The sequence below is a fragment of the Salmo salar genome, chromosome ssa02 (assembly GCF_905237065.1).
Source record: "Salmo salar chromosome ssa02, Ssal_v3.1, whole genome shotgun sequence".
Lineage (NCBI taxonomy): Eukaryota > Metazoa > Chordata > Actinopteri > Salmoniformes > Salmonidae > Salmo > Salmo salar.
This window is the reverse complement of record NC_059443.1, coordinates 61,364,496-61,392,456: the sequence shown is the minus strand read 5'-3', so window position 1 is coordinate 61,392,456 and position 27,961 is coordinate 61,364,496. Positions and strand designations below refer to the sequence as shown.

Below are 27,961 nucleotides of genomic sequence, written 5' to 3'. Positions count from 1 at the left end.
TGTGTGTGTGTGAGAGAGTTGTGTCAATGTGTGTGTGAGTTGTGTCAATGTGTGTGTGTGTGCACGGCTGTCTTCTCAGTGGGATGTAATTTCTCTACGCGGCAAGCAGCTCGGGTGGAACTCAGCTGCATGTCAAGGAAAAGCTGCCCATTCTGTTCATCTTGTCTTGCAACATTTTGTTTCCACAGCAAGTTTGGTGGAGCAATTTTGGCACTGCCAGGGTCATAATCACTGTGGTGTGTGTGTGTGTGTGTGTATGTATCAGGACCATAGTATTTATTTGTGTACTCTATGTACGTTATTAGGGTCATTAGTAGTTCGGTGTGTGTGCCCTCTATCTCTGGTGGGAAAAGGCCTCCTGCCTTCGTCTGTGTGATAACACCTGGGCTCCACTGCATCCTGGTTACAGTTTTTCTCAGTCGCTTTGGTGCATTTCTTAGATTCTTGATACTACTTGTACAAATTCCAAATCATCTAGTCACTTGTGCACGTCATTAAAGCAATTTCTTATTCCTTTGAACAAATTGCAATTGCTTTTGTACAAGTGTCAGCTTTTTTCCACATTTTTAATTGCTCATGTTGTGTTGATCAAAATATAGTAGATGGTTCTCTGTTGAATAGTCTTAAACCTCAAAACATCTAGGCATTAGTTCCTTACATAAGCCATTACATGCACAATTGTTGAACTATTTGTCATAAACTGTCAAGTATAGTTTTACACATTTCTATTAGACCTTTTGTACAAAAACGTGAATTGATGAATGATGCAGGTGAAATTGACCCTCACTCATGAAGGAATGTAAAGTGTTAGTTCAACCAACAATCAACCAGTTGTCTAAATTGCTCGAAGGTGCATCTCATGAAGAATCAATTGGCAAGCATATATAGACAGACCACAACACAGAGTTGCAATTTTCCAAAAATGGATGGACCAGGAAACGAACAGGGTCAACAGCCAAGAGGAGGAAGAAGAGGAGCAAGGATGCGTGGTGGAAGGCAAAACAGAGGAAGAGGCAGAAGAGGACATAGGCGCATATCTGATGACAAAAGGGCCACTATTGTAAACCATGTTGTCAATCATGGCCTTACAATGGCTGAGGCGGGTCGAAGGGTGCAGCCGAATATTGGGAGATCAACCGTGTCCTCAATAGTTCAAACGTTTCGAAGAGAGAACAGGTATGTCCACCAATGTACAGTGCACAGTTACTGTATATAAGCAGTATACTGTATACGTCCTACAATGCTTCATATTACAGTAGTCCACTTGTATTTCACAGCATACAGAAATATACTCTATACAGATACATACTGCACCTTACATGCACCCACCTGTATGTTTTACAGTAAAATGTGTGTTCGCATAGTTTTTGTCTATGTGAAAGTGTGCGATGCATCACTGCATTTTTCCCCACATAGGACTGCAAGATTACCTCAAACCGGTGGCAGAGGACGCCTTTTCACACCTCAACAGGAGGAGGCTATTTGCACCATGGTCCGAGCAAACAATGCCATGAGACTCAGGGAAATACAAAGGACCATTATAGAAGACAACGATGTCTTTGAAAACATCCATACGGTTAGCATCTCAACCATCGACCGGGTGCTGCATAGAAACCAGATGAGTATGAAACAGCTGTACCGTGTGCCATTCCAAAGGAATGAGGACAGAGTTAAGGAGCTACGGTACCAGTATGTACAGGTAAAACATATATCTATGTAACTACTTTACAGAAAATTTTTATAGTGATACATAGTACAGTAAGCTTAAACTGCACACATTTCCATTGCTGTGGAAGGAACATGCAATATATGTACATTTTATGTCACTCTTCCTTACCAAAACAAATTCAACTGTGTGTTCTGGGATATAGCGTATAATGGAGTTGGAATCAAGTGAACCCTCTCACAACTTTGTATACGTGGATGAGGCTGGCTTCAACCTGACCAAATGCAGAAAGCGGGGTCGGAATATCATCGGTCACAGAGCTACTGTGGATTTGCCAGGCCAACGGGGAGGAAATATCACCATGTGTGCTGCTATTTCGGAGCATGGTGTCCTAACCCATATCCCCCTTATAGGGCCATACAACACCCAGCATCTACTCAACTTTTTAGAGACTCTCTACAGGGCTCTCATCCCTGATGATGAGAGGGGTCTGTTTAGAGAGGATTTGCCAAAGTATGTGGTCATTTGTGATAATGTGAGTTTCCATCGATCAAACATCATAAGGCAATGGTTTGTGACCCACCCGAGGATGCTCATAGAATTCCTCCCACCTTATTCACCATTCCTTAACCCAATTGAGGAGTTATTTTCAGCATGGAGGTGGAAGGTGTACGATCGTCAGCCACACACACAGATGACCCTGCTGGCTGCAATGGATGCAGCATGTGAGGACATCACAGTAGACGCCTGCAGAGGATGGATAAGGCATTCCAGAAGATTCTTTCCACGTTGCATTGGAAGGGAAAATATCTGGTGTGATGTGGATGAGAATATGTGGGCCGACAGACAGGAACGTCTGGATGTGTAGAGACAGCACTAGAACAGTGCTGCGGGCAAAGTTGTGCCTTAGGGGTGGTTTCCTGTGTTTCTTTCTATTTTCGTTTTTTTTCCCTTTGTGCCCCTTGGGTTGTCCAGTCTCTTTCAATCAATAACCCACATACAGTAATATTTAAATAGTGCTGTTGAAATTGATATATACCATAGAAGTGCAGCCTTGTGCATTTTCAATACAGTAACTGTCATCCAAACTGTAGCCTAAGTTTACATCAGGTAATACTGTCAAAGTACACAGTTCCATTGACAACATGCCTAAACATTTTGACGACCTTGTTCGTGAACAATGACTCAATGACTTATCATTCTGATGACACTGACATGATCATTGGCATGAATATTTACTTTTGAGAGATGTACTAAGGATTTTTAGTGACTGACTAGCTTTAGAAACACATCTATTGTATATTGCAGTTTGTACAAATTGTTCTGAGAAATGCACTTATTATTTTGCACATGTTAGGGATGATGTGAAAAATGCACCAAAGCGACTGATAAAAACTGTAATCATTTTCTGTTCCTCGTACTCAGCTCCTCCTGATATTTGGATAGAGTATATATGTGCTGTTGAGATACAGTTTATTAGGTACACCCATCTAGTACCGGGTTGGACCTCCCCCCTTTGTCTCCAGAACTGCCTGAATTCTCCGGGGCATGGAAACATTGCTCAATTGGTATCAAGGGACCTAACGTGTGCCAGGAAAACATTCCCCACACCATTACACCACCGGTCTGTACCATTGACACCAGGTAGGATGGGGCCATGGACTCATGCTACTTACGGCAAATCCTGACTCTGCCATGAGCATTACACAAGAGAAACCGGGAATCGTTGGACCAATGTTTTTCCACTCCTCAATAGTCAAGTGTTGGAGATTGCGTGTCCGCTGGAGCTGCTTCTTCTTCTTGCCTCTCGTGTCAAAGGTTGCAGGTTCGAATCCAGCACTAGAAAATTGTTCCCAACTTTTACCTTAACCATTCCGAGTTAATGCCTAACATTAAGATTTCGAAGGTTATGCCTAAATTTTAACCCTAGCCTTAAAAATTCTTAGTTAATGCCTAAACTTAAAGGGGAACTTCACCCTGAGGGAATCTGGGCTTGTTTTCAGCATTTCTGAGGCATTTCTAGGTCAGTGTGATGTGTTTCACATGTAATTGCCCAGGAGGAAGGCAGGTCAGGGCTTGACGCGCTGAATGATACACCCTATGACAGCTTCAAGTGTGTTGATGATGGGGGGTGAGATCTAAAAAGTAATGTAGTTCCGCTTTGTGGCATTTTGCAAAGGCTCTATGTTATACTGATCGCACTATACGTTTCTGTATGTGTAGATATGGTTGTCCTTGTTCGAAATAGCCATTGGACATCTTTCAGCGATGTTCCTGTTAGCGGATTCATTGCTAAATATACAAGCAGACAACAACATTTCAGTCTCTGAAAAACGACAACTTGTGTTGGGCGGTACTTCATGCTCTGGCCCTGATCCTCCGCAATGGCTGGCTTTTTGAAAAGGAGGCGGACACTACTGTAACAACAATCCTTTGGGCAAAACTGATTCAAGTGATTCCTCTCATCAACACGAATTCGACGATGGAGCATCTATTAGCTTCATGGTGACATTCAACCATACATGTTTCAACTGGAATATAGCAAAGAGGATTCAAAACAAAGAGTTGCATTTAGCTTACATTAGAAGCTTAGCTCCCAAGTGGCACAGTGGTCCAAGGCACTGCATCTCAGTGCTAGAGGTGTCACTACGCACCCTGGTTCGATTCCAGGCTGTATCATAACTGGCTGTGATTGGGAGTCCCGTAGGGCGGCGCCCAATTGGCGCAGCATCGTTAGGGTTTGGCCGGGGTAGGCCGTCATTATAAATAAGAATTTGTTCTTAACTGACTTGCCTAGTTAGATAAAGGTAAAATAAAAAGCTACAGCTGATGGTAGCTAACTTATGCGCCACAGCTCGCATTTGTAACTTGTTAGCAAACGTGTAACATCAGCAACTGAAAATAATTTTACTAGCTAGCTATTCTGGTGTTTAATTTCGGTATTATCAAATAAGGAGAGACAAACTTATCGCACAAGTCAGAGTTATACTTAAACTAAATCTTTATTCACTTATTAATAAGGAGAGCAGGTCACACCACCCCACACAAGTGAATGATGTGTGAGTGCTCTACAATAACAATGGCTAGTTGACGAACCACACTTAGATGATTCGTTGAGAGCCCCGACACAAAGGATGCAAACACGTTTTATAGCAAAAATACACCCCCTTAGTCTACATGACAAACACCAGATGTGTGGAATGGGTCACAAGGTTAGGATTTGTGTGAAAGATACGAATAATTCACAGCAGACAGTATCTGCTGTAAAGACTGTTCTCATTGTGTAGAAACCAGGGTCTGGCCCCCAACACAAGCTTCATCTCATAATTATCCATACCCAAGCCATCTCTTTCTGGTACCTTCCAGTCAAACCGGCGCAATCTCCCTCACGTGAATGGGATGTGGCCTAAGGTATTGTAAATCTACTTGTCAGCATGAAGCCCCAGAGGCCCACTCTCAGTTCACACAGACACAATATAGTTCTAAGAACCCCCTATTCTGTTGCATAAAACAACCATTTGATGCAATAACAGCATTTTAACATAATCTTGTAATTTCCCTCACACACTATATCACATAATTGATGAGGGTTGAAATTGGTTATGATTATGACCGTGGATGCATTTCAATCTCACAAATAGTCATGACGCCAGATAGGATTCCAAACAGATGTAAATAACAAGTATTGCATATCCAGCAAGCTAGCTAGCTACGTTTACGAGCCATCGGTGAGGAGAAACAATAATATAACAATTTACTGTTGTAAATCTTTAAAACCGAAGCTGGTTTTACCATAAAAATATTTGCCTAAGCTTCCTCGATAGACATGGCTGAAGGTAGATACTGTCTGCCTATCTAGGCTCATTTGTACGGTCTGGTCACTGTGAAAAGATTGAGTGTTATGCCATATTTCTTTCTATTAGGCTAGATATTGTTGTAAATGTAATCTCTGTGCCTGTGCATATGTTTGCATGTTCAACTAGTCTACCCTAATGGTGATGTTATGCTGGCATGGTTGTTCAAACTGTACAATGGAGTATAATTTGAGTTAGTTTTTTTGTCTTACAGACAATATCGTGTGGTGCCTGGGCTTCTTCCTGTTGTGGATTCTAGCTACAGAAACAGAATTCCTTTGCCTGCATGTTTCAATGTAGCAGAACTGTATCCTGTGTGCTGCTCTTGAGGGATTAGTTATTATGCTGGATTTCAAGCAGATGACTCATGAGGAGCTGAATGGCAGTTTGATCATGACAACACTCCTCCCATAGCTTTACAAGTATTCCCAGAACTTACTGTATGTTTCTTTGGAATGGCAATCCCAGTGGGTGCTCTGGTCAGAGGGTGCGCTCACCCCCACCCGCCCGAGATGCCGGCAAGGCAAGGCCCCGCCCTCGTCCCAAAGGAATTTTCCAAGGGTTGGAAAAACCAAGCCCTGCCTGATGCCCGGGTGGGCATGGAAGTGAGCGCACCCATACATTAAAAAATAAATGTAACCTTTACTTAACTAGGCAAGACAGTTAAGAACAAATTCTTATTTACAATGATGGCTTACCGGGGAACAGTGGGTTAACCTCCTTGTTCAGGGGCAGAACGACAGATTTTTCTTACCTTGTCAGCTCAGGGATTCAATCCAGCAACCTTTCAGTTACCGGCCCAACGCTCTAACCACTAGGCTACCTGGCGCCCCTAACTACTTGGACCAGTGCACACACCACTAACAGCATGAAACTACCCATAACCACCAGCACACACACCGCTCACAGCATGAAGCCAAACCACAAAACATAAATAAATAATAACAATAATCCCATCCTCACCCCTGATTGGAGGACCTCAAACATTTACCCTGTACATTTCTGTATATACTTACTTCAACACTCATCAATTCCACCCTTCAGACAGCCACAGATCAACCCCAATAAATCACAGATCATTCCCAATAAATCATCATTCAACCATTTCCTCTCGCAATACATCCCTCCATTCTCCCATGGTGTCTCACTAGGGACATATAACATTCTTGTTGAATACCCAGTGCTCTTGAGTTAGCATTAAATAGTGTACACTCTCCTGTATTTTAGAATTGGACAAATAAACAAACATTCTTTGGATATCTGAATATCTTCTGTGAATCCATAAGTGCAGACAATTTTCAAAGATTGATAGAAAAACCCATATTTATTTAATGGTGGTTCTACATCAGGGCTCTCCAACCCTGTTCCTGGTGAGACACTGTCCTGTAGGTTTTCACTCCAACTCTAATCTAGCGCACCTGATTTTAATAATTAGCTGGTTGATAAACTGAACCACGTTAGTTACAACTGGGGTGGGAGCGAAAAACCTACAGGAGGATAGATCTCCAGAAACAGGGTTGGCGACCCCTGTTCTACATGGTCTTATGCTTTGCCACACTATTTACACAGGCAGCCCAATTCAGACCTTTTTTCCACGAATTGGCTTCGGTACACTGGCAATTGTGTTCGGCATTGGGAGATGGGGAAGCTGAGACTCTTTGTGCTTATGGTGACGGCCTGTCCTATCTGCGGTGATCGGCCAGCTGGATAAGACTCTGCCGAAAGTGGTGTAGGGCCTCTTAATCACTAACTGTTTGGTCCTCTTGCAGAAGATTTGCTGGTACTGCATTTTATACTCTTTGTGGATGGAACGTAGGGCAACACGCCTTTGTTGGTAAAGGTATCAACCGAATGGGACCGGCTAGGTTCTTGTTTAGGGATAATGAGGGGACATTGGGAGTTGCTTTTGAGAGGAAAGATAAGTCAACAAAGTAAATGGGCTGGGGGGTTTAAAGAAGGTGTGAAAAGTCTTAGGAAGGCAGTTCTTACACAATATAAATTGTTGTGTATGGGAGATTGAGGGGAAATGGCACCTCGATCGCTCTCATACACAGCAATACATTTACTGTCTAAGCACAATCAAAAACCCCTTCCTCATGTCAAAGTACTGTCTGTAAACCTCCCCCAGCCCATTGACAATGACAGGGGTGGCAGCGTAGCCTAGTGGTTAGAGCGTTGGTCTAATAACCGAAAGGTTGCAAGTTCGAAATCCCCGAACTGACAAGGTACAAATCTGTCGTTCTGCCACTGAAGAAGGCTCGCTGTCATTGAAATTAAGAATTTGTTCGTAACTGACTAGCCTAGTTATATAAAGGTAAAGTAGATTTTTTGTCAATAGTATCCCTTTGCAGGGACATTTTGTATTGTGTTTTGAGAATCTGCAGAGAAGAATGAGGTGGTTGTGTCAGTGTCCTTTGCTGGTTTCTGTCCCACAATCTTGTTGTTCTCCATAACCGCAAAGTGTGTCTGCTCACTCATGCTTGTGTACACACAATGCCCCGGCTTTGGGATATTTTTCAGCAGGGCACTGTGGAATGACTCCAGATAACCTGAGTTTTACAACAAAAAAAAGGTAAAAAGCAGGGCAGACTAAATTGATGACATGGTATGGAAGGTACTCTGTAGTCCTCAGGCTACCTCTAACCACCTGTAACCCCGTAACACAAACACGAACCATACAAACACTGCCCAATTCATGTTTATAACATGCGTACTGTAAATTGAGCTATCTTAGCCGTCAGCTTGTAAATATTTTGGCCAACTTACCTTCACCTTGTGCAGAGCTAGGGGTTGGAAGCACATGTTGGTGGAATCAGATTCTGTACCACCTACAACAAAATACAGAACAAACAATACACAATTTAACCACCACATTCATTGTATTGATATCTATTAGACTGGCTAGCTAAGCATACCTAACATGGATATTTCAATGTTGTCAGCTTGCTGTTAGTTAACTAGCGTCACTAAATTGGCAGCAAGATTACTAGCCAGCTGAGACGGGCTGAGAACCAACTAACCAACCATAGACGATTTATACACGTTCGTCGTTACTACCAACACACAAACAGAGAGTGAGTTAGCTAAATCGATAATTCTATTTTTAGTAACGGAGTGTTTTCCAGACAAGGGTGGAATAGATGACTACCAAATTGAAATACCAAATAAGAGTAACATTTGCTAGCTCACAGCAGCTAACATCAGTCAAAGATAGAAACAACAAACAAACATGTTTACTTTGCTGAAGGAAGCTACCAGTGACTACCATGGCATAAGTTAAATTGATTGACAGTGAGTATACCCGAAATATAGCTATATGATTTATCTGATGGCTTTCAGAGTTCAATACAGGACTGTAACTTTAGCTAGCTAGCTAACTTACCCAGCTAGTCCAGCTAGGCTAGCAAGCTAGCTAACGTGAGGTTACCTCTAGTTGAGAATCTTCCGTTTTGTTGTGAAGGAAAAAAAATATATATAAATAAATAAAAAGACAAAAATAAATAAAAAAAAAATAAAATTAAATCAGTGGTATCGCATCACTTCTCAGCTGTCGTCTAAATGGATTACCCATCAGCCTGAAAATCCCTCTGATAATCTTTGGTCACTGCATCATTTTTGACAGCTGCATAATCAGGGTGAATCCCTGGTAGGTAGAACGGTGAAAGGTACCACATTTTGTTGCTTGTTTGTAATTAGCACAACCAGGCACACCACACGGGCATGATGACAAACAATAGTGAAAAACAAACGTTTAAAAAAGATATGCCCCAGAGTAGTTCTGAGATTACTGTGTGTTTGTCGTTCCAAGTAAACAACACCATTATTCAAGTTTGTGGGCACGCTCCCTCTACCTAGCGTGCGGTATCAGCATTTGCTATGAATGCCGGACTTTGTGGTTCACTATGAGCAGGCTGTCACAAGATTCGTAGTGGAGAGAAAAGGACCAAGGCGCAGCGGGATTGTGGATACTCATTTTCTTTTAATGGTAAAAGGCAAAGCATCCACCGGAAAACAAAACAATAAATGATACTCACAACATGGACAGTCTTACATGCTATGCAAACGCAGTGCAAGAACAATTCCCCACAACTGACAAACACAAACACACCCACATATATGGGACTCTCAATCAAAGGCAAATAGACAACACCTGCCTTCAATTGAGAGTCCCAACCCCAATTAACCAAACATAGACATACATAAACCAGACTCAACATAGAAATAGACCACAACTCAAAACCCGGAAATAATCAATCAAACGACCTCCTAACTAACACACCACCCCGAACCACATAAACAAATACCCTCTGCCACGTCCTGACCCAACTACAATACCAATGAACCCTTATACTGGCCAGGACGTGACACAGGCGAATACACAGGGAGTTGAAACTTCCCGATTCTACCAGTGAAATGAAAAATGTGTGAGTTCTAGCTTATGTCGTTCTGCATACCAATGTTGTACTGTGCCGGTATTTGCCTGTTTGTGGTCGCCTGTTAGCTTGCACAATTTTTGCCATTCTCCTTCGACCTCTCATCAATGAGCTGTTTTCGCCCACAGGACTGCCACTGACTGGATGTTTTTGTTTGTCGCACCATTCTCGGTAAAAACTAGACACTGTTGTGCGTGAAAAGCCCAGGAGGCCGGCCGTTTCTGAGATACTGGAATCGGCGTGCCTGGCGCCGACGATCATACCACGCTCAAATTTGCTTAGGTCACTTGTTTTGCCCATTCTAACATTCAATCGAACAGTAACTGAATGCCTTGATGCCTGTCTGCCTGCTTTATATAGTAAGCCACGGCCACGTGACTCACTGTCAGTATAAACAAACAATTTTCGTGAACATACCTAATAAACTGGCCACTGAGTATAGCTAGATAATGACTCCTGGTCGGTGGTTGGTAGTTTAGCCAGACCCCACTACTTATCTTAATAATCTCCCTTACTTCCAGTACAGTGGACCTTGTTGACATAAGCAGTGTGTGCTCTAGATATAATGCATAGATAATGGACCATTTTCAGTAGATGATCAGCATTGATATGAAGACAATTCCATATGACCTTTACATTCCCATTTGTCATCTCAGACTCCTCTCCTCTGTCTCCAGAGTGGGAGGGAGGAGAGACAGGAAGAGAGCAAGGGGAGAGAGGAGAGGGAAGAGAGGGAGCAGAGGGTATATAGCAAGGAGAGGAAGAATAGTGGAGAGGGAGGAGAGAGAATAGAGGGAGGGGGGAGGGAGAGGGAGAGGGAGGAGAGGGAAGTGAAGTATGAGAGGGAGGAAAGAGAATAGCAAGAAGAGAGGGAGGAGAGGGAGTGGGAGGAGAGAGAATAGAGGGAAGAGGGGGGAGGAGAGGGAGAAGGAGGAGAGGGAAATGAAGTATGAGAGGTAGGAGAGAGAATAGAGGGAAGAGAGGGGGGAGAGGGATGGGCTTGGAGCAGATGGTGAAATATGGAGTGAGCCCTCTTCATTTATTTATCACACTGACGAGAACACAACATTATGGAGAGAGGCAGGGAGAGAGAGACAGTGAGAGAGAGCGAATAGGATGGGTGGGAAGAGTGTGTGAGAGTGACTGAAGAGGGAGAGGAGGAGGTGGAGATGGAGAGATGGAAAGATGGGGTGAAAGAGGGACACAGAAAGAGGAAGAGAGGACGTGACAGAGAAAGAGACAGAGGCAGGGGGATAAAGGTGAGAGTCATAGGGATAGAGACAGAGTAAGAGGGAGAGAGAGAAAGAGAGAAAGATTACAGAGAGATGAGAGAGAAAGACAGAGAAACAACGAGAGAGTGAGAGAAAGTTAGAGACTGATAAAGGTAGAAGTCAGAGAGAAAGAGAGAGAGAGAGAAAGAGAGGCAGAGAGAAAGAGAGAGAGAGAGAGCTGGTGAGCAGCACATTTAGTGCTCCCAGAACTCAACAGCATGAACGTTTAATGAGCAGGCATTCCGCTTGGGCTGCCCACAATTTCGTGTGTGTGTGTGTGTGTGTGTGTGTGTGTGTGTGTGTGTGTGTGTGTGTGTTGGTTTCTGTGTGGGTGTGTGTGTGGATGTTTCCACATGTATTCCAACAGCATTTCTTAACACATGTGTTCATTCAATATGAGGGGTATTCTGACTATGCATTACGTACACAGAGTGTACAAAACATTAAGGACACCTGCTCTTTCCATGGCATAGACTGACCAGGTGAATCCAGGTGAAAGCTATGATCCCTTACTGATGTCACTTGTTAAATCAACTTCAATCAGTGTAGATGAAGGGGAGGAGACAGGTTAAAGAAGGATTTTTAAACTTTGAGACAACTGAGACATGGATAGTGTATGTGTGCCATTCAGAGGGTGAATGGGCAAGACACAAGATTTTAAGTGCCTTTGAATGGGGTATGGTAGTAGGTGCCAGGCGCACCAGTTTGTGTCAAGAACTGCAACACTGCTGGGTTTTTCATGCTTAACATTTTCCTGTGTGTATTAAGAATGGTCCACCACCCACAGGACATCCAGTAACTCAATATTAGGAAGGTGTTATTAATGTTTTGTACGTTCAGTGACAGTCGTGGCTAAAAGTTTTGAGAATGACACAAGTATTAATATCCACAAAGTTTGCTACTTCAGTGTCTTTAGATATTTTTGTCAGATGTTACTATGGAATACTGAAGTATAATTACAAGCATTTCATAAGTGTCAAAGGCTTTTATTGACAATTACATGAGGTTGATGCAAAGAGTCAATATTTGCAGTGTTGACCCTTCTTTTTCAAGACCTCTGCAATCTGCCCTGGCATGCTGTCAATTCACTTCTGGGCCACATCCTGACTGATGGCAGCCCATTCTTGCATAATCAATGCTTTGTCAGAATTTGTGGGTTTTTGTTTGTCCACCCGCCTCTTGAGGAGTGACCACAAGTTCTCAATGGGATTAAGGTCTGGGGAGTTTCCTGGCCATGGACCCAAAATATCGATGTTTTGTTCCCCGAGCCACTTAGTTATCACTTTTGCCTTATGGCAAGGTGCTCCATCATGCTGGAAAAGGCATTGTTCGTCACCAAACTCTTCCTGGATGGTTGGGAGAAGTTGCTCTCTGAGGATGTGTTGGTAACTTTCCTTGTAAATGGCTGTGTTCTTAGGCAAAATTGTGAGTGAGCCCACTCCCTTGGCTGAGAAGCAACCCCACACATGAATGGTCTCAGGATGCTTTACTGTTGGCATGACACAGGACTCATGGTAGCGCTCAACTTGTCTTCTCCAGACAAGCTTTTTTCCGGATGCCCCAAACAATCGGAAAGGGGATTCATCAGAGAAAATGACTTTACCCCAGTCCTCAGCAGTCCAATCCCTGTACGTTTTGCAGAATATCAGTCTGTCCATTTTGGGGGGGATTCAGTTCATTTGCATGACAAAGAGGGACTTTGCAATTAATTGCAATTCATCTGATCACTCTTCGTAACATTCTGGAGTATATGCAAATTGCCATCATACAAACTGAGGCAGCAGACTTTGAAAAATAATTTCTGTGTCATTCTCAAAACATTTGGTCACGACTGTATATACTGGATGTATTTTTACTTGTGTGTGTGTGTGTGTGTGTGTGTGAGTGTGAGTGTGTGTGTGTGTGTGTGTGTAGTGTGTCTGTCTGGAGTGTGATGGAGGACTAGGATACATTTCATCAATACACTGATCTCAAGTCAGCTTTACAGTCTTTCCCCCCTGTAAAGTCAGGATTTGCTCCTGAAGGGTCTAGGCCTAGACGCAGAAATGAAGTGTGTACAGTACAGTATGAAGTGTGTAGTAGGAAGGAAAGAGGAAATGGTTTGTGGCCGAGGCAAGGGTTAGAGTGAGGGGATTAGGGACTGGGCAGTCATTCCTACAGATCTACAAAGACTAATGGTTTACATCACAGACAGAGGGGTGTGCGAGATCAGGGTAGCTGTGTGTGTGTGTGTGTGTGTGTGTGTGTGTGTGTGTGTGTGTGTGTGTGTGTGTGTGTGTGTGTGTGTGTGTGTGTGTGTGTGTGTGTGTGTGTGTGTGTGTGTGTGTGTGTGTGTGTGTGTGTGCGTGTGTGTGTGTGTTAAAAGAGAGAGAACGGGATCTGGTAGGAATAACGTCAGGAAAGAGGAAGTGGATGAGACCATTTTTATCAATTACCATAGAATGACAGAGTGTAATTCAATATAAGAATGATAAGCAGGGGCAAACTGGCCATCTGGCATTTTGGGCATATGCCAGATGGGCTGGTCCATTTTTTGCCTAGTGGGCCTGTCTAAGCTGAGGTTTTTAGCATAAAATTATAATTATCTGTCAAGTAATGGGGGCCTCAAGTAATACAATGGGCTGGTGTGGGGGCCTCAAGCAAATACATTGGGCTGGTGTGGGGGCCTCAAGCAATACAATGGGTTGGTGTGGGGGCCTCAAGCAATACAATGGGTTGGTGTGGGGGCCTCAAGCAATACAATGGGCTGGTGTGGGGTCTCAAGCAATACAATGGGCTGGTGGGGGGGCCTCAAGCAATACAATGGGCTGGTGGGGGGCCTCAAGCAATACAATGGGCTGGTGTGGGGTCTCAAGCAATACAATGGGCTGGTGTGGGGTCTCAAGCAATACAATGGGCTGGTGGGGGGGCCTCAAGCAATACAATGGGCTGGTGTGGGGTCTCAAGCAATACATTGGGCTGGTGTGGGGACTCAAGCAATACAATGGGCTGGTGTGGGGTCTCAAGCAATACATTGGGCTGGTGTGGGGACTCAAGCAATACAATGGGCTGGTGTGGGGACTCAAGTAATACAATGGGCTGGTGTGGGGACTCAAGTAATACAATGGGCTGGTGTGGGGGCCTCAAGCAATACAATGGGCTGGTGTGGGGACTCAAGTAATACAATGGGCTGGTGTGGAGGTCTCAAGCAATACAATGGGCTGGTGTGGGGGCCTCAAGCAATACAATGGGCTGGTGTGGGGGCCTCAAGTAATACAATGGGCTGGTGTGGGGGCCTCAAGTAATACAATGGGCTGGTGTGGGGGCCTCAAGCAATACAATGGGCTGGTGTGGGGGCCTCAAGTAATACAATGGGCTGGTGTGGGGGCCTCAAGTAATACAATGGGCTGGTGTGGGGGCCTCAAGTAATACAATGGGCTGGTGTGGAGGCCTCAAGCTATTCAATGGGCTGATGTGGGGGCCTCAAGTAATACAATGGGCTGGTGTGGGGACCTCAAGCAATACAATGGGCTGGTGTGGGGGCCTCAAGTAATACAATGGGCTGGTGTGGGGGCCTCAAGCTATACAATGGGCTGGTGTGGGGGCCTCAAGCAATACAATGGGCTGGTGTGGGGGCCTCAAGTAATACAATGGGAAGAGACGATTTCTGGTCCCAGCCTCCCCTGATGATAAGAGAGAGGATGGGGAGAGAGAGAGAGGATGGAAGAAGAAGAGATAGAGGAGAGAGAGGAAAAAGAGCAATCTGATGGAGAGCTCGTGACAGACTAAGAGAGAAAAAGGAAGAGAGAGAGAGAGATGAGAGATGAAAGCAGTGAGACACTCAGCCACGGGAGAGAGAGAAGAGAGATGAAAGCAGTGAGACACTCAGCCACGGGAGAGAGAGAAGAGAGATGAAAGCAGTGAGACACTCAGCCATGGGAGAGAGAGAAGAGAGATGAAAGCAGTGAGACACTCAGCCACGGGAGAGAGATGAGAGATGAAAGCAGTGAGACACTCAGCCACGGGAGAGAGAGAAGAGAGAAGCAAGCAGTGAGACACTCAGCCACGGGAGAGAGAGAGAGAGAGTTATAGAGATAGACATGGGTAAACAGAGAGAGAGAGAGAGAGAGAGAGAGAGAGAGAGAGAGAGAGAAAGAGAGCGACAGAGAGAAAGAGAGAGAGAGAGACGAGAGAGAGAGAGAGAGAGAGAGAGAGTGAGAGTGAGAGAGCTGAAGCGACACAAGGAGAGAGAGGGAAAAAGAGGAGTCCATGCCAAAAAGGTACTCTGGTCTATAAATACAGAGTGAAACACTCACAACATCAATAACAGCCCTGTCAACATCCTAACGTTCTGTATCGTTGGCTCAGGGATCGCATCGGATTGGTCGGTCTCATGGGGCGAGGTCTCCCTGACGCGCTGTATTGGTCTGTTTATCGGAGTGATCTGCCAGTCAGTGCCTCCATCCCTCTTTCTCTCTCGTCTCCTCCTCCTACTCTCCTGTCTTCCACTCCACTCCCCTGACTGTCTGTGCCCCCATCCTTCTCTCTCCATCTCTCCATCCTTTCATCTCCCTCTTGTCCTCCTCTCCTGTCTTCCCCTCTACTCCTCAAGAGGTTATTTATAGAATGACTCCGGATGCATCTCTCCTCCTCTCCCCTCCTCCGCTGCTTTAGGCCCACGCTGGTTTCCATCTTGGGCAAGGATTCGCTCTTCTTTTTCTTCTTTCATTTCATTCCTCTCTTTCTGTCTGTGTCTGTCTCCTGTTTTCTCAATGGGTTGATGGATTCAAGGGACACTGCACCTTTTACATTTTTACCTTCCCTTTTTCACTCTCTCTTCCCTACAAGCTCCTCTTTATTCTCTCTCTCTCTCTCTCTCTCTCTCTCTCTCTCTCTTTCCCTCTCTCTCTCAATTCAATTCAATTCAAAGGGCTTTATTGGCATGGGAAACATATGTGAACATTTCCAACGCAAGTGAAGTAGATAATAAACAAAAGTGAAATAAATAATACAAATGAAGTTCCAAATGAGATGTGCAAATAAATATGGGTTGTATTTACAATGGTGTTTGTTCTTCACTGGTTGCCCTTTTCTTGAGGCAACAGGTCACAAACCTTGCTGCTGTGATGGCACACTGTGGTATTTCACCCAGTAGATATTGGAGTTTATCAAAATTGGGTTTGTTTTCAAATTCTTTGTGGATCTGTGTAATCTGAGGGAAATATCTGTCTCTCGTATGGTCATACATTTGGCAGGAGGTTAGGAAGTGCAGCTCAGTTTCCACCTCATTTTGTGGGCAGTGTGCACATAGCCTGTCTTCTCTTGAGAGCCAGGTCTGCCTACAGTGGCCTTTCTCAATAGCAAGGCTATACTCACTGAGTCTGTACATAGTCAAAAGCTTTCCTTCATTTTAGGTCAGTCACAGTGGACAAGTATTCTGCCACTGTGTACTCTCTGTTTCGTGCCAAATAGCATTCTAGTTAGCTCTGTTTTTTTGTTTACTTTTTTGTTTATCTTTTTATTGTCTCTTTTTGTTGTCTCTAATTGTTTTGCTGTCCTGGGGCTCTGTGGGGTCTGTTTGTGTTTATGAACAGAGCCCCAGGACCAGCTTGCTTAGGGGACTCTTCTCCAGGTTCATCTCTCAGTAGGTGATGGCTTTATTATGGAAGGTGTGGGAATCGCTTCATTTTAAGTGGTTGTAGAATTTAACGGCTCTTTTCTGGATTTTGATCATTATCGGCCTAATTCTGCCCTGCATGCATTATTCTGTGTTTTACGTTATACACAAGGGATATTTTTGCAGAATTCTGCATGCAGAGTTTCAATTTGGTGTCCTATTTTGTGAAATTTTGGTTGGTGAACGGACCCCAGACCTCACAACCATAAAGGGCAATGGGTTCTATAACGGATTCAATTATTTTTAGCCAGATCCTAATTGGTATGTCAAATTTTATGTTCCTTTTGATGGCATAGAAGGCCCTTCTTGCCTTGTCTCTCAGATCATTCACAGCTTTGTTGAAGTTACCTGTGGCATTGATGTTTAGGATGAGGTATTCTCTCTCACTTTAACTTCCACGCAACCAGCTACACCCCTATTCCTCAAAATCAGTCTGTATCAATTACATCATCAATTACATCAGCTTGATCTCTAATGACTGTTTCCATGGCGAGGTCAAAGGTCAGGGAGGTCAGCTGTGCATCTAGTCCATTGCCCACGGCTAGAGAGAGAGAGTCTGTTTTGTCACCCTGTCAGACTGAAGAAGCCTGCTAGGTATTAGTCTGGTGAATCAGCTGATGGGACAGAAATAGTACCCACCCCCATCTCCTCTTCCTCCTCCTCCACACACACACACACACACACACACACACACACACACACACACACACACACACACACACACACACAAACACCACCCCCTTCTTCCGGCAATGTATTCATAGCAGCGCTAATTAACAACTCTCCATGGATGAATGGAGCGAAAGAGAGAGGCAGAGAGAGGCAGGGAGAGGCAGAGAGAGGCAGGGAGAGGCAGAGAGAGGCAGGGAGAGGCAGAGAGAGGCTGAGAGAGGCGGAGAGAGGCAGAGAGAGACAGAGAGAGGCAGAGAGAGACAGAGAGAGGCGGAGAGAGGAAGAGAGAGGCAGAGAGAGGCGGAGAGAGGCAGAGAGAGACAGGGAGAGGCAGAGAGAGGCAGAGAGAGACAGGGAGAGGCAGGGAGAGGCAGAGAGAGGCAGAGAGAGACAGGGAGAGGCAGAGAGAGGCAGAGAGAGACAGGGAGAGGCAGAGAGAGGCAGAGAGAGACAGGGAGAGGCAGAGAGAGGCAGAGAGAGACAGGGAGAGGCAGAGAGAGGCAGAGAGAGACAGGGAGAGGCAGAGAGAGGCAGAGAGAGACAGGGAGAGGCGGAGGGAGATAGACTCCTACATGGTGAGCTGAATATAGAAGGCCCCCGGCGCAAACACAGCCGTGAGTATGTGTGCTTGTGTGTGTGTCAGGGCTATCCCACATCTGGACTGTAGGTCCTCCTCTATGGCTAGCCTGCTGGAGATGAGATTCTACTTCCATTGTCCTAGACAGAGGCCAGCCAGTCCACTACAGTTAGCTGCCTCTAATAATCCACTATGACAGCCTCTGTCTAATAGCAGTGTGTGCGTGTGTATATATGTGTGTGTGTGTGTGTGTGTGTAGTAGCTCCCCTTGTGCCTACTCCAAGGCTGGCATAATGGGGGCAACACCATGCTTCCTGCACTCAGCATCCCTCCCTCAGCATCCCTCCCAGGAGAGACAGGCATGTGACGTGATGAGTTTGACTCCAGGATAGGAAGATAATTCCTGGATAGGATGTACAGGCCATGAACGATCAATGCTGTAATCTTTTCCTTTTTGGATGGGTGTTTGGAATGCTGTAATAATGTAATTCTCTCTGGAGGGTTCAGCAAGAGGGAGTTCAAAAGGAAGGAAGTTGGCTGATTTAGTCATCAATAGCAAACCCAAAACTATGTAGACTGAATAGTCAATTGAGAGTTTTTAAAGATGAGCCTAGAAAAAAGAGATGGTTGGAGGTTTGAGAGAGAGAGAGAGAGAGATAAAGCGAGATAGAGCCTGAGAGAGAGAGAGAGAGACCTGTTGCCACAAGAAAAGGGCAGCCAGTGAAGAACTGTCACATCCTGACCATAGAAAGCTTTTATTTTTCTATGGTAGAGTAGGTCAGGGCGTGACAGAGGGTTTTGTCTAGTTTATTTATGTCTATGTTGGTTCTAGTTTCTTTTTTCTATGTTGGGTTTTTTGTCTAGTTTATGTGTTTCTATGTGGGGTTCTAGTTGTTGTATTTCTACGTTGTTTTTTTGGGATGATCTCCAATTAGAGGCAGCTGGTCATTGTTGTCTCTAATTGGGGATCATATTTAAGTGGTTGTTTTTCCCACCTGGGTTTGTGGGAGGTTATTTTGAGTAAGTGTATGTTGCACCTCTTCGTCACGGTTTGTTGTTTTGTTTATGAGTTTATTTGTATGTCTTGCATAGTTTCACAGTTAAAATAAAATGTGGAACGATACACGCATTGGTCCCATTCTTCAGACAGCCGTGACAAGAACAAACACCATTGTAAATACAACCAATATTTATGTTTATTTAACTATTTACACAAGAGAGTGTTAGAGAGACACATTGAGAGAGAGAGAGAGAGAGAGAGAGAGAGAGTCTGAAGTTTACATCTTATTTTATGTATTTATTTCACCTTTATTTAACCAGGTAGGCAAGTTGAGAACAAGTTCTCATTTACAATTGCGACCTGGCCAAGATAAAGCAAAGCAGTTTGACACATACAACAACACAGAGTTACACATGGAGTAAAACAAACATACAGTCAATAATATAGTAGAAAAATAAGTCTGTATACAATGTGAGCAAATGAGGTGAGATAAGGGAGGTAAAGGCAAAAAAAGGCCATGGTGGCGAAGTACATACAATATAGCAAGTAAAACACTGGAATGGTAGATTTGCAGTGTAAGAAAGTGCAAAGTAGAAATAGAAATAATGGGGTGCAAAGGAGCAAAATAAATAAATACAGTAGGGGAAGGGATAGTTGTTTGGGCTAAATTATAGATGGGCTATGTACAGGTGCAGTAATCTGTGAGCTGCTCTGACAGCTGGTGCTTAAAGCTAGTGAGGGAGATAAGTGTTTCCAGTTTCAGAGATTTTTGTAGTTCGTTCCAGTCATTGGCAGCAGAGAACTGGAAGGAGAGGCGGCCGAAGGAGGAATTGGCTTTGGGGGTGACCAGAGAGATATACCTGCTGGAGCGCGTGCTACAGGTGGGTGCTGCTATGGTGACCAGCGAGCTAAGGGGGAACTTAACCTAGCAGGGTCTTGTAGATGACCTGGAACCAGTGGGTTTGGCGACGAGTATGAAGCGAGGGCCAGCCAACGAGAGCATACAGGTCGCAGTGGTGGGTAGTATATGGGGCTTTGGTGACAAAATGGATGGCACTGTGATAGACTGCATCCAATTTATTGAGTAGGGTATTGGAGGCTATTTTGTAAATGACATCGCCGAAGTCGAGGATCGGTAGGATGGTCAGTTTTATGAGGGTATGTTTGACAGAATGAGTGAAGGATGCTTTGTTGCAAAATAGGAAGCCAATTCTAGATTTAACTTTGGATTGGAGATGTTTGATGTGAGTCTGGAAGGAGAGTTTACAGTCTAACCAGACACCGAGGTATTTGTAGTTGTCCAGATATTCTAAGTCAGAACCGTCCAGAGTAGTGATGCTGGACGGGCGGGTAGGTACAGGCAGCGATCGGTTGAAGAGCATGCATTTCGTTTTACTTGTATTTAAGAGCAGTTGGAGGCCACGGAAGGAGAGTTGTATGGCATTGAAGCTCGTCTGGAGGGTTGTTAACACAGTGTCCAAAGAAGGGCCAGAAGTATCCAGAATGGTGTCGTCTGCATAGAGGTGGATCAGAGACTCACCAGCAGCAAGAGCGACAGTTACACCAGCTCTGTCAGGAGGAATGGGCCAAAATTCACCCAACTTATTGTGGGAAGCTTGTGGAAGGCACCTGAAACATTTGACCCAAGTTAAATAATGTAAAGGCAGTGCTACCAAATACTAATTGAGTCTATGTAAACTTCTGACCCACTGGGAATGTGATGAAAGAAATAAAAGCTGAAATGAATAATTCTCTCTACTATTATTCTGACATTTCACATTCTTGAAATTAAATGGTGATCCTAACTGACAGGGAATTTTTACTAGGATTAAATGTCAGGAATTGTGAAAAACTGAGTTTAAATGTATTTAGCCAAGGTGTATGTAGACTTCCAACTTACATTTTCGTCATTTAGCAGACGCTCTTATCCAGAGTGACTTACAGTAGTGAGTGCATACATTTTTTTCCCGTACTGGTCCCCCGTGGGAATCGAACCCACAACCCTGGCGTTGCAAACACCATGCTCTACCAACTGAGCCACACGGGACCACTTCAACTGTACTTATGAGATGAGTAATGCCAGATATGTAAACATTATTAAAGTGACTAGTGTTCCATTCCTTAAAGTGGCCAGTGATTCCTAGTCTATGCCTATAGGCAGCAGCCTCTAATCTGCTAGTGATGGCTGTTTAATAACAGTCTGATGGCCTTGAGATAGAAGCTGTTTTTCAGTCTCTTGGTCCCAGCTCTGATGCACCTGTACTAACCTCTCCTTCTGGATGATAGCGGGGTGAACAGGCAGTGGCTCAGGTGGTTGATGCCCTTGATGATCTTTTTGGACTTCCTGTGACATTGGGTGCTGTAGGTGTCCTGGAAGGCAGGTAGTTTGCCCCGGTAATGTGTTGGGCAGACCGCACCACCCTCTGGAGAGCCTTGTCGTTGTGGTGGTGCAGTGGCCGTACCAGGTGGTGATACAGCCCGACAGGATGTTTTCAATTGTGCATCTGTAAAAATTTGTGAGGATTTTAGGTGAATTTCTTTACCCTCCTGAGGTTGAAAAGGCTCTGTTGCGCCTTCTTCACCACACTGTCTGTGTGGGTGATCCATTTCAGTTTGTCAGTGATGTCTACACCAAGGAACTTGAAGCTTTCCACCTTCTCCTCTGCGGTTCCATCGATGTAGATAGGGGGGTGCTCCCTCTGCCTGTTTCCTGAAGTCCACGATCATCTCCTTTGTTTTGTAGACGTTGAGTGAGAAGATGTTTTCCAGGCACCACACCCAGATCCCTCACCTCCTCCCTGTAGGCTGTCTCGTCATATTTGGTCATCAAGCCTACTACTGTTGTGTCATCTGCAAACTTGATGATTGAGATGCATGCGGTCATGGGTGAACTGGGAGTATAGGAGGGGGCTGAGCATGCACCCTTGTGGGGCCCCAGTGTTGAGGATTAGCAGAGTGGAGGTGATGTTTCCTACCTTCACCACCTGGGTGCGGCCCATCAGGAAGTCCAGGACCCAGTTGCACAGAGGGGTTCAGACCCATATGCTGCCCACCAAGAATTCTCTGGGGCAAAGGGACCCCCAGCCAACCCCAGAACCGTATCAGGCTACAAGGGGCTGCTTCCCATTTCCACACCCTTTTCCAGAATTGTGAACTTGCACACACTCTGTAATGGATGTCAAATAATTTGATTGGTGAAAGCATTGACTGGAGGGAGTTTTCACCATTGTTAAGTGAAGTCCATGTGAGAAAGTGTGCAAGTGCACACTTCCGGATAAGGGTGGATAATCGGGATGCAGCAAATTGTTTCTGAAGCACATTCCTGTCCTCTATTCCCCCCATCATGGCGACCATATTGCAGTCTTCTGCCCTGCTCACCATGTCTCCTTGTCCTCCTTTCCCTTGGCCAGGCTGTGTTCACTCCACAGTGTGTTCATGGGTGAGTCTGTAGTCTGCTGCTCACCCCCATGGAGAAATATGTCATAGACACCATGCCTGGCGTTCAAAGCTGTTCACAAATACTGCTGTATGCTTCAGAAACAATTTTATTTATTTAAGGTTCGTACTCAAATAGTAGTTTTCTTTAATTAGTTTGGTGCTTCAGGGGAGCATGCCGTGCATATTGCTTTCCAAACAGAGTCTGGGTGGTTTGGTTTGGAATTGTCAATTCACATTTTGATATAACTTCAGTGTTTATTATGTAATGTTCATTTCCCCCTGACAGATAAAAGTAAATCTGTTTTTTCCCTAAATTTACCCGGACGCTAACCCCTGCCTTTTAGAGAAAGATCAATCCCCTAGTCAGATAAAGCCTAGTTGCTATCTACTGTCCTCTCTAAGAACACTAACAGCTGGTTCTCTGACACACCATGACACCAGGGTGTTAACGCGGGCAGTTTTTCCATGACTACAGGCCATGCACTCTCTGTTTCTGACAGCTGTTCCCATGGCGCCGGGTGTTGCCTCAGGCGCTGGACTTCGATTGGTCTGACAGATTCCACTCAAGGGTCAATTCAGTGACACCGCCGACCAATGACATCGCTCGCTTCGGCGTTACTTCCTAGTTTGTCATATAGATAAAGAGCATCATTGACTTGAGCATCACCACCTGTAGATTTATCTCCATGTGAAATGATGACAACCACGGATCATGTTTCATATATCACAGATGCTGAATTGGTATGAGGATTTCAAAGAGTTTCCATTCCATTGATGCTTTGACGTAGGGCCTCAAGGTTATAATATGTTAAGAACAACCTTCAAACAGTCCTTCACACACGCTTTTTAACTTCAAAATAGCTTGCTACATTAAGAAATGTGCAACGCAAACTGTTCTGAAACACATTAATGTGTCGTCTCTCATATCATTCAAACTTGATGGCCTTTGGATCCTTAACCTTGAAGAGTGACTTTGTGGTGGTCATAGCAGCCTTATGTGGCATCAACATCACCTTGAGGGTGGTCATAACAGCCTTATGTAGCATCGATATCACCTATGAGGGTGGTCATAACAGCCTTATGTAGCAGCAACATCAACTTGAAGCTGTTCATAGCAGCCTTATGTAGCAGCAACGTCACCTTGAAGGTGGTTATAACAGCCTTATGTAGCAGCAACATCACCTTGAAGGTGGTTATAACAGCCTTATGTAGCAGCAACATCACCTTGAAGGTGGTTATAACAGCCTTATGTAGCAGCAATGTCACCTTGAAGGTGGCGATAGCAGCCTTAGGTACATGTTCACGTCATGGCATAATCTCTGTGGTATCACCTGGCCAATCTGTGTGTGTATTGTCACCTCTCTGGCCTAGATCCAGTCTTGGGTAACGTCATTGTCACCTTGACATACACGTCATGGCTTAATCTCGATGTGTGATGTCACCTGGCAAGCCAAGATCGTCCCAAGTCATTTCCCTGTTCCAGCTCCCCTGGACCGCAGTCTGCTATATGTCTGCTAGGCATGAGGACTCTAGACCAGGAGGCGTTGCATTAACTACACTTACCTGCTACTTCTACATTCTTTCAGGTTACTTTCTCATGTCTTTCTGGGGACCTATGAAGAGGCGTTATGTGTGATATGTAGAGAGTTGTTTTGGAGTTTTCTGAAGAGTCTTCCTGTGGATGAATAAGGGATCTTTCCAGAAACTTCTATGCAGTCATTCTGAAGCCATTTTGAGAAAATCTGAATTGCCATTTTAGGGGTGTGAAAAGTCTTATCTAAATAGTATTTCTGTCAACTTATAGCTCTTCCTTTCTTGGACGCTATGAGCAGGACATGGTGGAAGACTGTTAAATGTTTTCTACGACCCAGTGTTGTTGACATCAGATTGGGAGTTGTGTGTTCGTCCTGTTACGCATTCTGAGGTCATTGACTATACACACAAGGAAATGGCTGTATTCCGCAAAAACAGGTGACTTGTCTTATTCAATCGTATTTTCATAATATGACATAATATCATAAGATTGCAATATTATTGTCATATTATTGTCATATGTCAGTCTCAGTTGGGTAAACACTCTCAATTGTGTAAACGTCTCAGTTAGTATTAATTTGGTTTGGAAAAAGGCCAGATTTTGTTATCTGAAAAGGGCAAGCACCTGGAATGCAGTAAATTGAGTCATGTACTGGCATATTCCCTCCAGAAATGTGTTATTGTGTTTTGGGGTATATCCTGTCTGCCCTTGTCAGTCAGTAATGACAGATGTCAGGGAAGTCTTTAATGGCTAGACTAGACAGACACCTTTGTCCTCTGGCTGAAGACAGGTCAGGACCAGTTTTCAAAGTGTGACTGTCAATTAAGTTATCATGTCTCTCTATGTCTCTCTATGTGTCTCTATGTGCTCTCTCTCTCTCTCTCTCTCTCGCACGCACGCACGCACACACAACGGTAATTAAATAGACTGGCTGGGTCCTGTAAATGAGTGAAATCATATGCTAATGTCCTTTGACAATATTGTTGGGGAGGGAAATGTGGGAAGGGTTTTCACAAGGACTTTGCAATTCACAAATGAGTTATTTTGGTTCCTGGGAAAGCAGAGGCCGAGAGAGGGGGAAGGAGTGAGGAGACTCGACTTTTTTATGGTGTGATTTATTCACAGATAGATACACTCCTTTCATCTGTTGTTTTAATTGGTTCCTGACTGTTTCCCTGCAAACTGAAGTAATGTAGTCATCCACACTTTCAGAACATGTTATTGAAACAAGTGGTTGCTGATAGCAAGCATAACTAAATCTAACGTGTTCACCATCATTATTATCTGTCCAGCTGTGAAATCATTGCAGATTTCCATTTGAGCTGTGACAACTTTTTTTCTCCCTAATTTCTCTTAATGTCAATTTTCTCTCTGTAGGTATTTTACTCTATAACTCTCTCTCTCTCTCTCTCTCTCTCTCTCTCTCTCTCTCTCAATTCAATTTAATTTGAGGGCTTTATTGGCATGGAAAATATATGTTTACATTGCCAAAGCAAGTGAAATAGATAATAAACAATAAAAAATGTACTGTAAACTTTACACATACAAAAGTTCCAAACAATAAAGACATTTCAAATGTCATATTATATATATATATATGTGATATATATACAGTGTTGTAATGATGTGCAAATAGTTAAAGTACAAAAGGGAAAATAAATAAACATAAATATAGGTTGTATTTATAGTGGTGTTTGTACTTCAATGGCTGCCCTTTTCTTGTGGCAACAGGTCACAAATATTGCTGCTGTGATGACACACTGTGGTATTTCACCCAATAGATATGGGAGTTTATTCAAATTGGGTTCGTTTTTGAATTGTTTGCGGGTTTGTGTAATCTGAGGGAAGTATGTGTCACTAATATGGTCATACATTTGGCAGGAGGTTAGGAAGTGCAGCTCATTTCCCACCTAATTTTGTGGCCATAGACTGTCTTCTCTTGAGAGCCAGCTCTGCCTTCAGCGGTCTTTTTAGTCAAAGATAGTCAAAGATTTCCTTAATTTTGTGTCAGTCAAAGTGGTCAGGTATTCTGCCACGGTGTACTCTCTGTTTAGGGCCAAATAGCATTCTAGTTTACTCAGTTTTTTGTAAATTCTTTCCAATGTGTCAAGTAATTCTCTTTTTGTTTTCTCATGATTTGGTTGGGTATAATTGTGTTGCTGTCTTGGGGCTCTGTGGGGTCTGTTTGTGTTGATGAACAGAGCCCCAGGACCAGCTTGCTTAGGGGACTCTTCTCCAGGTTCATCTCTCAGTAGGTGATGGCTTTGTTATGGAAGGTTTGGGAATTGCTTCCTTTTAGGTGGTTGTAGAATTTAACGGCTCTTTTCTGGTTTTTGATAATTAGCCTCTCTGTCTGTCTGTCTGTCTGTCTGTCTGTCTGTCTGTCTGTCTGTCTGTCTGTCTGTCTGTCTGTCTGTCTGTCTGTCTGTCTGTCTGTCTGTCTGTCTGTCTGTCTGTCTGTCTGTCTGTCTGTCTGTCTGTCTGTCTGTCTGTCTGTCTGTCTGTCTGTTTCTATCTCTCTCTCAATAAAAACACAATAAGCATATGAATAACTTCTCTCGTCCTCTCTCTCCTCCCTCCTCCCTCCCTCAGGACGCTGCACCAGCAGTTTGAGAGTTATAAGGAGCAGGTGCGTCGCATCGGCGTGGAGACGCGGCGCCAGCAGCAGGGCCAGCACAAGGACGACGCCCCCACCTGCGGCATCTGCCGCAAGACCAAGTTCGCCGACGGCTGCGGACACCACTGCTCCTACTGCCAGACCAAATTCTGCGCCCGCTGCGGCGGACGCGTCTCCCTGCGCTCCAACAATGTGAGAAACCGTTAAAAATCCCTGCCTCCACCCCGTTCTTCTTCCCCCATCCCTTCCCTTCGTCTTCATTACCCCACTCACCCCTTCCCTTTGTTCATTTGCTTTGTCAAGATGGCTGCTTTTATGTTGTCTGTGTCGGCGGCTGGGGCTCTGTCACACTTTGGTCGGTCAAAGTGTATTGGAGTTGTTGTTGGAGCTTCAATCCATCCTCAGGTGTGTCACAGTTTTGCAGAATAGCGACCCTGTAATATAAACCCTAGGAGCAATGTAGTCCTTTACACAGAATGGACAAGCTGCCAACCAGAAACACCATTCAGCATTTACAGTATTGACACATACGCTGCAGTTCCGCTCAACATCCCTGTAAATAAGACAGTCACATTCCCCAGAGCCCAAACCCTGTGAATGATACAGCGTTGGTTGTAGTTTATTTAGTCTAGCTCCCCAGTGCCAGAGGAAGCGTGCGGTATGACATGCGGCGGCGTCCATACTCACCACATGTGGCCGTTATTTTAAGCCCAAGTCCCGCTCCACCCCATGCCATCTGGGCCCCTCTCCATCTCCTGTCCAGCCCAAGAGAGAGGCCCTCCTCCTGGGTATCTGACCTGACTGTGGGCCCTGGTCCCTGGGCCTGCTGGGTGCCAATCTGTTCCAGATCCGCTAGGCCCAGCTGGAACCCAGACTCACACAGGGAGCAGAACACAGGATCAAGCTTTAGCCCAGACTGTGGACTTATTATGGGATAATTCTATTAAATGAATTATGGATAATGATAACCGGCCACTAGTAGTGTTGTCTCTATTAGAAATTCCATCAATTTGGAACTAATACTACAGTGAAACAATGGGCTAGGAACTCAAATCAATAGTAAAGTATGCCAAGAAATAGTTGGAGCAATATTGCAGTTTTTTTCAAAGGTATTTTGAAGTAACGTCTCTCACTGGGCAGAGAAAAAATGTCCGTGTAGGTTTGAGTCAGTATTAGTGTGTGTGTCTGTGTATCAGTGTGTGAGTCAGTATTTATGGTGTATTTATGGGTTCTTTTGTGTAGG

At 44.4% G+C, this 27,961-nt stretch overlaps 1 protein-coding gene across 1 annotated transcript in view; it reads left to right on the top strand.

The window, feature by feature from the left end:
* Positions 1–27,961, top strand: part of LOC106586472 (regulating synaptic membrane exocytosis protein 1) — a gene marked incomplete at its 3' end in the record, with an annotated part of 56,841 nt that overhangs the window by 11,953 nt on the left and 16,927 nt on the right. Inside the window, exon 2 of the mRNA XM_014173825.2 lies at positions 26,694–26,910. Coding sequence (XP_014029300.2) covers positions 26,694–26,910 — 217 coding nt within the window. The remainder of the gene's footprint in view (positions 1–26,693; positions 26,911–27,961) is intronic.